The 11,489-nt window shown below is 47.6% G+C and overlaps 1 protein-coding gene across 1 annotated transcript; it reads left to right on the top strand.

Annotated features, from left to right (window-relative positions):
• Nucleotides 1-7,760: 7,760 nt before the first annotated feature.
• On the top strand, nucleotides 7,761-8,322 carry LOC125951023 (protein FAM32A). Its single transcript, XM_049679519.1, has one exon. It carries the CDS (start codon nucleotides 7,871-7,873, stop codon nucleotides 8,237-8,239), a length of 369 nt encoding a protein of 122 aa, XP_049535476.1. The 5' UTR covers nucleotides 7,761-7,870; the 3' UTR covers nucleotides 8,240-8,322.
• The last annotated feature ends 3,167 nt before the right edge of the window (nucleotides 8,323-11,489 follow it).

Below are 11,489 nucleotides of genomic sequence, written 5' to 3'. Positions count from 1 at the left end.
CGGCGTGAAACGGGGATTGTTTGGGCAAGCTTTTCGGAGAAAAGCGACAACGTAACAAATCCTGCTCACCATTTCGGTTAATATGGGTTCATATTTGATCTCTTCCAGGACTTAACCTACATAATCCGTGGTGGTTCGTGATGTACCTTCAAAAAGAACACTAACCGTATTCACTATTCAGGATACTATTGATTGAATCTGGATGCCAGCATGTACGACAGATCGCAGAGAGTCGTTCGCTTACTATCACTTTGCCTATTGCAAACGTACTTCGCTGCCACACGAGAAGAGCTTCGGCAAGGATTCTCCGCCTCGACCATCATTCACGGTTCCTTGGTCGTACGGTCGCAAATTGAAACCCCCTGGCCATTGCCATCCCCTGCCGTGCGCCTGATTGGTTATCGATTAAGGGCTTTCGCGAAGCCGAGGTGCAAATAGTTTCCGTTTTCCGGCCATTCGAGATATCCACCCGTGGACGTGGTGCAGCTTCTCGCGGACCGCGTTGAAACAATAAAACTCCATTTTCCCATAAATTAGTCGCCGCTTAAGCCGCTCAGAGTGTCAACCTTAGCCGGGAATTTATTTTCCTCGCTCCTCGCACCGGAAAAACTATCTCTGCCAACCATCTTCTTTTACGGGGATTCCCGATTACCCGGGTACCGGGTACCGGGTACTTAAAGCATCACCAGAAACTCACAAAAGGTGTGCACCAGCGGTAAACGTCTGAGGACCGGGTGCGACTCCAGCGAACAGGATTTATGCGACACAGTAGTACACTCGGTTGCACTCTCGGGTGGTGCACGGCCGGCTTCTAAAGTCACCGTTCCGCAGGACAAGAAATCTAACCGGGTGCAGGTTCAAGCAGCAGGTTCGGTTCCTTTGGAGGAGCTAAAACTTTCGGTCCCCGTGCTCCCGGTACCAGCAACCGATGCACGCCGTGTACTCCGTGCCGTTACCCAGGTACTTTTGTTGGCAAAATGTTCCGTTTTACCTTCTACGATGGCGCGGTTGAGGCTCAGGTCCGTAAGGTTTTGTATATAACAGTGTCAAGCTTAGGCGAAACAATGGCTGCTGAAGAAAAGATGTTGGAACCCTCCACTATCCTATTATGCTGGTATTTATGTTTACAGCCCGCGGATAACGGGTGTGTGTGTGTGTGGCGCTGATAAGTTGTACTGTTCCCTTAGCTCGGTTGCAGTGTTACTGTAAAGTTTTTAGTCACCGGCAGTGGTTCGACTTTTGGGACTTTAGGAAAGAGAAGCACTGAAAAGGATACGCTAGCTGTACCATTGGAGGGTCAGAGGGCTACTTCTTCATACGAGGAACGCTAGATCATTGGTGACACTTTGCTGTGAATTAATCGACTAAGTTCAACACCTGTTTCCATCACTGGTTATAGCTTCAGCAAGTCTTGTAATACTTTTTTCCTGTTCTAAACAGCTGTTAAGTATTGAGAAATCGAAAGAAAAGAATAAAATTGTGATAAAGAATAAACACTTATTTAAAAAAATATAAAAAGTTTATAAGATTTCATTATTTACATAAAATTGTTCTAAAGCAACATTGTATCTCAATCATAATAGCATATCAAAAATAATTCCTTATGGAAGTGGACTTACACAAACGATCCACAAAGAAAGACACGTTTGTCGATCAGTTTCCATGGTAACTTATCTTAACATCAAGTAGTCTATGTTTTACGCCTTAAACCTTAATCAACGATGCGATAGAGTGTGCAAATGACTCCTTTCCTTTCTTCACCTCCTGTTGAATGCATAAATAAATGGCTCATCAAATGTTTAAAGCAAACGGAAATTAACACTACCAAGATGTTGGTCTCCAGTATTCCCCCCAGAAGCACACGACTGACCGTTGTTTGTCCCATTTGCACTTTGGCACGTGAACGGCGCCGTGGTCGGGGCGAAATAGCAGAATTGCTCGTGTAGAAGACCAGCGGAACCAGCAGTTGATCCGACTCTGTCTGTCCTACCAGACCAGGCTACCGAGTTCGCGCCCCTGGTAAAGACCGTGGTATTCTTGGTAATTAGATAAGAGAAAAGTTTAGCGAAAGTCGCCAGCACTGGCACGATGCTGGTGCATCATCCTTCCTCCCGGAGCCTCCTGGTCAGGCCGGTCGGGATTATTATTACTTGGCTTTTAATATCGCATCAGCCCTGGCCACATCTTGATGTCGTTTTGGACACAGGAGAGCAGCCACCAACGGTCCCCCCGTTCCGCGGATAGCGCTGGTGAGGATAGTATTTTAATATTTAATTTCCCGTTTTTGCCGTGGCTAGCGGCGCCCCCGCCAAATCTCGGAACGTACCATCTCGGTGCGACGAAGACGACGACGACGACGACGTACGACTACATCTTGGCTAACAGTCGAGAGGTCCGAAGCAGCAGCATCTTTGCCAGCGAATCATTTACCGGGTGCTTGCCACAATTTTCATAATGTTTCATTAGCAAAACCCCGCGTAACAGCGGAACGGCCCCCCCAGGCTGTTCGCAGTTCGCATATTGGACCAAATTAAGGATGCCGTCTGCTGCTGCTGCTGCTGCTGCTGCTGCTGCTGCTGCTGCTGCTGCTGCTGCTGCTGCTGCTGCTGCTGCTGCTGCTGCTGCTGCTGCTGCTGCTGCTGCTGCTGCTCTTTGCTTTCCCATTCCAGGCCGCTAATGAATCCGCTTCGAGACAGAATGGAGAAGGCGTTCGGTAAATTGCAATTTACTTTTATCATTATCAAGCCCACAATCTGCGGCCTCTTCTTTTGAGGTCTTTCGTCTTGTGTAAAGGCGTTCTCATCAAGTTCTTTTCCACTAACACTACGTTAAAAGGGAGCTCAAATTTAAATCATTTAACATTTGATTTCCGGCAAACCAACGGGTGGCACACACCCAAGCCGGGAAGAGCATCTCAACTTTCGCTCTCGATGGCGGCATCGATGGCGTACTCTACGTGATCATGCCATCCGATCTGCAAAACGTGCGAGTAGCGTACACGCCACGCAGTTAACGCCCGCAACCGGACCGGTTGACTGGTCGGCCAGCACCCGGTACAGGACCACTTTCTCCACTTTTCCAGGTTTTTCCTGTTTCTGTCACAGCCACGAACCGCCGCTGGTGCTGCAGTTTTCATTTAGCGTGTTCGCCCCACACCGACGCACCAAACCAAACTTCGAGAGATCCGCACCCCATCGAAACCTGTTCCGGCTTTTAATGCCCCCTCCTCAATCTCTCTCTCTCTTGGGTCTCGCTCTACACCGCACTTGAATTGAAAGTGAAGCTCATGATGCACCCAAGTACACATATACGATCGTGTGTGGCATCGTGATCGTTTTTTTCAATTCGATTTCGCTCCGTTTACGAATAGATTTTGTAGTGAATCCAGAGGTTCTTGTTTTGCAAATCTTTTCGTCTTGCGTCTATCGATTGCCTAATGCACGTCAAATGGCCACCATGGCCCACATTTCAGATCGCAGGATTGAGGTGTCGATCATTGTGCCTGATCTTGCTTAACAACGAAAACAATCGGCTCCGTGCAGATCCACGCGATGCGGAGTAACACGTTCGAGATCGCAAAAACCAATATTTACTCACCAACACCATGCGGGCGCCATATGCATTGTGGGCTGCCCGGTCTTGGATGGTTCCGAATAAACAAGCGAACCTAATCGACCATTCGCCCGTGTGGCCAATGGAACCTCTTTCCAGCTGTGTGTGGTCATCGATGCTCCCAGGAGGCAGGGAAACGCAAATGACATCAGCTTCGCAAGCCATCCCGCGATCATTGCGCAATCGATGATGAGAGCCGTTAAAGATGGCCACAACTACGCTTCCTGGCCAGCTGGCGGCCTTAAGAAGGTACCCGCCAAGTGGTACGATCGCTTCTCGTTGAAGTGCTTTCCGATCGTTCATGGTGCGGTGGTGGTCCGTAGTGCGCGAGAAAAATGTGGAAAATCGGTTAGCAAAAGCTTAGCCAATCCGGCAGCACGAATCGTTCAGTCCTTTGATCCGATGAGGACCCTTTTGAGGATCTTCGATCGGGACAAGTCGAGATGATGGGCCTAAACCGGATTGAACATCCTCAGGTTCCATTCCTGCATGGATTGGCTTTCGATTCCTGGGTCGCGGTCTGCCTTGACAAGTGTGTAATTGATTGGTTATGAGGCCAGGTTGCGTAAACGGCTCTCTTCGCCGTTTGTGATCGTTTCGCACAAATCGAAAACACTTTTACCGTTTACCTTGCGAGCGTGCGGTTATTTGAAGAGTAACATTGAAGGATGAGCATAAGCATAATATTGGTTTGTTGCATGCGTAAAAGCCGCTGGTGACCACACGCGGGGTTTCTTTCGGGCCGTATGCTCTACCATTCGATCTCGGACTCCAACAGACACAGTACTACACGCTGTGCCAAAAAAGCCATCATAACGACCGCCATGGTTTGTGAGAACATCGTGCCGCGGTGCTTTCACGCACAGCAGGCGCCGAGTGCTTCCGTGAAATGGAAAACCAAATGGCGTCAAAGCAGGTGGTGCATCCGCACACAAAGTGCACATTGTTTTATCGTGATTTCGCACACCGTGCGGCCGCGGCAGCGGAAACGGAAGTGTGGCATCGTGTGGCACGGGATGATCTACGGGAGAAAAGAACTCCAAATTCCCCTGCGTGATGTGTTTCAGGAAGGAAAGGGGGTGGAATGAACATATCAGCATACATATCTGCAGCCAGCACAATGCTTACAAATAACGTACTTCTGCTTTTGTGCTATAATTTTACGCATCTATATCTGCTGATGAAATGCTCCCTGAATAACATCGCACTAGTGGCCCCGAATTGTCTAAGCATGTATGATGCTGTTTATCTCCCTTCTCCAATGATTGCTTGCCTGGTAATGAACACCTCAAAACGACTCTTCCTCATTAGCTTACAGCATAGAGAGACCTGCGAGTCGTGTAGGTATAACAACCTTAATGAGGTCGTTATTGCAGATTCCATTCTGACATCCATCGCGGAAAGCATCAGGTCCGTCAGTTTTCCATAGGTGTCCTTGGTCTTGTTTTTTACACATGAAGGCGCAGATCCGTAGATTGTAATGCAACACGAACTGCAAGCTTCTGCGCGTCTCTATGAGCAATTTCGCGAATTAACTCCCACTGGAACCCTCAAATTCCCACTCATCCATTCACCGGAATTTGAAGAAAAGCCGCAAGAGCCCAAAGGAACCAAAGCAAGCGTTGCATGCGATTCTACCAACAAGATACCAAGATTCAACAAGATACCAAGATACCGGTTTTGCAAAGATGCAACATTGCTCAGCATAACGAGGTGTCGGAATCGCTTACAAGTCGTCGCGATTGCACTTTCCGTGTCCTTTTGGTGTCCTGTTCGTGTTTTTTTTTTGTTTGTTTTTATTTTATCGCGATGATGTTCTCTTGCATTTGGGAACAGGTACAAGTATACTCTCGAGCCAGGCAGAAAAAGGACTCCAGTTTCAACCACTAACAACAACGCCAACAGCGGTACAGGCTGGTATGATGGCCACTAATTTATCATCTTCAAAAGATGATATTTCAAGCTAACGCCTCCAAACAAGAAGGTGGTTTTTGTATGGGCCCTAGCACATCTCATAGGAAGGATGGTGAAGTTACTTTCGATTCTATGCACTCCAAACCCCACCAGGACCAAAAAAGAGATTTTCTTGTCCCAGAAAGAACCGGTAACCGGTGCGGCTTGAAACACCGGCAGCACTATCTTTCGCTAGGGCTGATAGTGAGCACGCTTGAGTTCGGCCATGGCCGGCTCTGTCGGTTCTCGGAGTGTGTCTATCATCATTATGCTCTATCTTTCACATACCCGTGCCCGGCGTACCTTACCACAAAACCATCGCGCGGCAGGGCAAACCGTTTCAGTTTCAGAACAAATAGGGGTTGCAGGGTGAGCGGGATTTGCGGTTCCTCGGTGAAATCCTCGTCGTCATCGACCCCGTTCCGACTTGTGGAATGGTAGCCCCAAAAGGACGGTAACCCTACTCGTATCTTCGTGGTCGTTGGAGGGATTTTTTGTGCTTCACTTCCCTAAAGGGCCCGCTACCAACCGAAACGGGGTGTCCATCCTTATCAGTCTCCGACCACAAACACAGGCCCTGATTCCTGAGAGCAGACTGCAGTCGTTAAAATTTCATTATACACGTAAATTCCGACCGAGCACGTGTAGCGTTCCGAGGGGAGAAGAATATTACGCCCGGAGGAACCATGGTGAAGGGTGAAGGGTTTGCGGACGTGCGGTCGCACCCAGCTATTTTAATCGTGCATACACGTGCAAAAAAATCCTTTACATACGGCCAGAAAGTGCGAGGCTGGCCTGGTTTGGATAGCTGAAATCCTCCGGCACATACCGTGTTTTCTTACCCTAAACCACATACATCCAGGCTCCACAAACACACACACACATACACACGCACACTGCGAACCGAATTGGGCCAGGAGGTTCTCAATGTTGTTGACCTAACTACGGGTGTGCATTACCGAGAGTTCCGTGTTACGGATCCGACAAATAGCCATTTAGTAGGATGGCCCCACAGCGAGATGAAGCTGACAAGTGTAAATGGTCCTCCATCTCCCGCCTCAGGTGTTGGCTGGTTCGTGCAATTAAAGCCGTAGTGCTGGAGTGTGTAACGCTTTTCACTGTCGCGCCATTTTCCTGCTACTTACTCTTGTCCCGCAAGCAGCAACTGTAATGTTGAAAGCATATCAAACATGTGCGGAGAGCGCGAAAGAATTTTTAATTTTTCCTTAAATCTATATCTATCTGCATTCAAATTCGAGGAAGATTTGACTTCATGGTCAAACCAAATACTTAACTCTCCACGTGACTGGGCATCTATTAAAGATTACCTCATCGCTTTGCGCATTCGTGAGGTCCAGACTTAACCACACACATCACGTATGGTCACGGATTGAGGCAGACGTGTTGCTTACTTCCGCGAGCAATAAAATCAAAACCTGCCTAACCTACCTCAACTTGATCCCGGAGTTGGGGCCATACAGACACCCAACACCGTGAACCTACCCGGTTCCGCGTTTTAGCATGGCGTAATGCAACAAGCCGTGGCCAATAATTTAAATGCCAAACCTCGGATCGGAACCTCTAGCTCGCACCTACAGGGAGTCCATCTAAACCGTTTTCCCAAGCCCAAGGTGGTGGTGGAATTCCCGTTCACAGTTTCACTTTTGCTCTCGATGGCGCCCCAAAGGGGAGGGCTCTCACCTAGAGCGCGTGATTCCGTGGAAACACGCTCGTCGCGGAAATCATTGTTTCTGCCTCCGACGCTCGCTACCATCGCTGATCATTGCATAACTGGGGTTGTGGGGGCGGTTCTTTGCGACCTCTACTCGGGGATGAATCTTCGGAATCGCTAGATGAAAGGCGGACTAAAGAGCACCTTCATTACCTGCCGGCTCGGAAGATTCTATAATTGCCATTCAAATCGTTCGGATGTTTGCCAGCGTGGGTGGTTGCTTAACGGAAGTTTCACGTTGGAGTTATGCTAACTGTAAGCAAATAATTGGTACACACATAATTGCTGGAGAAGTGTGAATTTTCAATCTATTATTTTCCACGTGTAGGAAACATAAAATAAGCATAAAATGTGTTTTTCCGGCAATCGAAAAGGTTTTCCATTTCCAACGGACGAAAATGAACCCTTCGATCAACAGCGCACTCAAAGGTTAACTCCGTTGACAGCAGCTGTCAAAGCGGATTTGTTTGTAAACACGACGTCCTTTTTTCGAAAAAATAGTTAATTCCGTGCGTATAAAGTGAAAAAGTGAATTCCGTGCGTGAAAAGGACACTATTTCCTTGTATCAAACCATGGCCGACGAGTATGAGCACGTGAACAAGAGCAAGCTGAAGCTGCGGGTGGAATCGGACATCAAGAAAAAGCACAGCAAGAAGAGCAAAAAGAAAAGCAAAGACAAGACGAAGATGCAGATCGTCCTGGAGGATGCGAGGAAATCGGAACAAAGCCAGCGCCAAACTTCCACCACACCGAACCAACCGTACGGCCGTGTGCTAACGAAGGCCGAAGAAGCATTCAAGAAGATGCAAGAGAAAAAGGAACACAAACGCATCGTGGAAAAGGCTCAAATGACACACAAACAACGGGTGGAACAATTTAACCAGCATCTGGACAGCCTCACGGAACACTTCGACATACCGAAGGTTTCCTGGACGAAGTAGACGCGTCCTACAGTCCGGGTGTGCCGAAGGACTTCCTACGAATTGACCTTAAAATGTATCAATAAATTAAGCTATCCTGTATATCGGTGAGGCAGTTGGTGGTATTCTCTCAAACCGTCGTTTATATCACATACAATTAACGAACCACGTCGGAATCAAAGATGAATTCCGCTCCATTTTTCTCTCAGCTTCTGCACAGGCCTCGATGAGGAAGCGCCGGCACATCCAATTAGGTGTGCTGCGCGCTGTCGGATAGGATATGGATTTTACGTGTCCCAGAATTTTTTCTTCTCCTAACCGGGGCCTACAAAAGCAAAACAAACGCCGAATAATGGCCCTGCCTTGAAAGCAACAGAATGCTGGCGTTAAATTGCTTCTGGCATGGCCGGCAAATGTAGCTCAAACAAATATAAACTTTCCCTGTCGCTCCACTGTGACGAAATAATCGATAACTCCTACCCCACACTACTCTGCAGTTCTATTCCGGTTTTTCATCCGGATCCGGAGATGGAGTACTACACAGGGACTGTATGGTGAATGGACAAGTTTTTGGTATTAATACAATGGGGTATTGCTTTCTGTTTATTTATGGAAATCATAGTTGGAACAGAAAGTACCAAATTTTAAGTCAGTTGAGTAAAATATTTAAAACAAAACAAATGGATTTCCATTCTCCTACTCCTGGTCGCATAGGGAAACTCCCCAACACTTTTCGCTCTCCGATTGGGCCAGCGCGACCCGCAAGGTAGAAGTAAGCGAAGCGGGACAACTACCGCGATGGACGCTTACAATTTGAATAATTGATTTATCTCTGCGATTTTCTCAGCCATTCTTAATTTGTTAACTTTTCGGAGCCAGCACCGCACACGTGACCCTGTTGTACCCTCCCATAACACGGTCCCTTCCTTCTCCAACCAGCAATTTTCATTAACTATAAAATAGGTAGAGGATGGACGGGCGGATGTTGTCGGGTCGAGCGTAACGGCGCGGGCAACACAATCCCATGGAAAACTTTTACTCATAGCCAGATTCCACTTGATCATATTAGACGAATTTATATTTAATTTAAATTTCTAAACACCCAGGCACACGTGGCCGAGTGCTGTTCGTTCTGATTCGAGAAGCACTCATCCCGTTACCGGAACTCGGTCAATTTTCATCAACTCGCATCTAGCCCATTTTCCATTCAATGTTTTCCCCACCATCGATGATCCCCGATGGATTTTGGGAATCGCCGATTTGACACAGCACTTTAGCATTTAATCCCAGTTCAGGTGAAATATGCAAAATTAGGGCATCGATTCCAATCCGTCCACAGTTACAGCGAAACCTTTTTTGAAAGGTACGCCGTCCTCATTTCTTACTTTCTTTGTTGATAACCCGTGATTCGGACACACGCGAATGCGGGAATCTTCGTTTAATCTCTCACCTCAATGTTTATTGAATTTTCTCGCCGTGAAATGCGGTCTGTTGGGTTCGATGAAATAATTAGCCACCAACACCGAGATGGTCAAGTGGTGTGACTCATTGAGAGCTCGCTAATGCCTTCAATTATCGTCGCTTATCTCAACGTTTCTCACACATCGCGATGGACATTTGAATTTTCATTTTTCAGCCAAGCTCAGTCAAGGCGGGAAAGATGGTGGCACAACGTGGCGGAACTAAACGGCAAATCAACAGCAATTAGCGCAATGGATTGCCATTATTATTAAGACGCTTCTACGGTACAGCAACCGTTAGTTGTGGATGTCCTCAATGTTAAAAAAATCGACCTTCGAATGAATTCACGTCCCGTACAGTCATTCTTTGTCAAATTCAAGCACCGTCCCGTTTCCGTTCTATATGTTAAGCCTGTTAGTTGGTAACAGATAAGATAATTCCAATTTGGTTCAACAGCTACCTTTTTTCCGCCTGCACCCTGGGTTAGTTACGTGTCGAACAAATCACGGAAAAAAGCAACAACTAATAAGGCACAAACTGAATTCAATCGTGTGGTTTGTGGTCTAATGATTGATCACAGAGTATTCACCCTTCGTTGCGTCGCTAAAAGAAAAACAAATAAATTATCTACTCTACTCTACTTAATAATTATTTCTTGGTCCCTCCGTTGCGATCATCATCAGCAGCAACGGCAGCAACAGCGAACAAGAAAGTCAACGATCACCGACCTAATGGAGCGACCGCCAGGGCTATTTCCCTTATGCTGCCGGTGCCAGCAGTGAAAGCTTCACCGTTCGTAACCAAGACACTCTGGCCGAAAAAGGGAAGGGCCGGGGGAACCTGGGCGACAGTTTTCCAGCGGTACCAAGCGGACGGATTTATGAAAAATACCGGAGACGCCTATTACCTAACGTCTGCAATTAAAAAGACAGAGAAAGAAGGAGACAGAAAGGGAGAGTTGGGAAATGAAATGATCCACAAACGGACCTGCGAGCCACGCTGGAAAAGGGTATGAAAATGTTGCCATTGCTATCCGCAGGTTTCGCTTTCAATTCAGTTCCCTCTGTGGCTCCCTCCACTGCCCGATAGGAGCGGTCCATTTTAAATTAGATCCACTTCACCCCGCGGCCGCGATGTTGGAATAGAAAAGGTTGCCGGCAAAAAAGATGCCCTTCGGGCGTCCATCTATCGACTGGCCCATGGTCACCGTGAGCCGGGCGTGGATTCCGGTCCCCCTCGAGGCATGCGACTCTGCGCTAGCCACACTTTCCCGTTCGTTAGGGGCCAGCTTCCGGAGCATGATGTGGCCATAGAGGAGACGCTGTATGTGTACTTTTTTTTTCTCCTCCCCAACGTGACACTGGCCATGATCCCCACACAGCCTTTGCGATCGCGATCTCATTTGTAAACCCGTTTCATGTGACATCGAATTAAGCCGTTGGTAAGCGAGAATTGCTGGCGAGATTTCCGCTCCTCGATCGTGCGGCCAACGACCTGCATCACCTGCGCTGACTCACTGTCGATCCGTCCAGTGTTAAGTTTGAACCTTGAAGATCATGCAGTTTCACCGCGTCGCTGGCCGTACGACGACAAACATGTTTCCAATGGGATGGGTGTATCTTATGATAACATCCCACATCGGCTATCACGTGTTGTCGAGAACTGGTTTCTTCTTAAGTGCTGATAAGCACGAAAGGAGGGATTTTCACTAATTGAATTTTATCATAACTCAACACAGCCTCAATACTGCCTTATCTTCAGCGATCCACGTTCGATCATTTTAAAAACTCATTTGCACGATCGTAGATCG

The sequence above is a fragment of the Anopheles darlingi genome, chromosome 2 (assembly GCF_943734745.1).
Source record: "Anopheles darlingi chromosome 2, idAnoDarlMG_H_01, whole genome shotgun sequence".
Lineage (NCBI taxonomy): Eukaryota > Metazoa > Arthropoda > Insecta > Diptera > Culicidae > Anopheles > Anopheles darlingi.
Note: the sequence above shows the minus strand (reverse complement) of the source record. Positions and strands in the feature narration are given on the sequence as shown.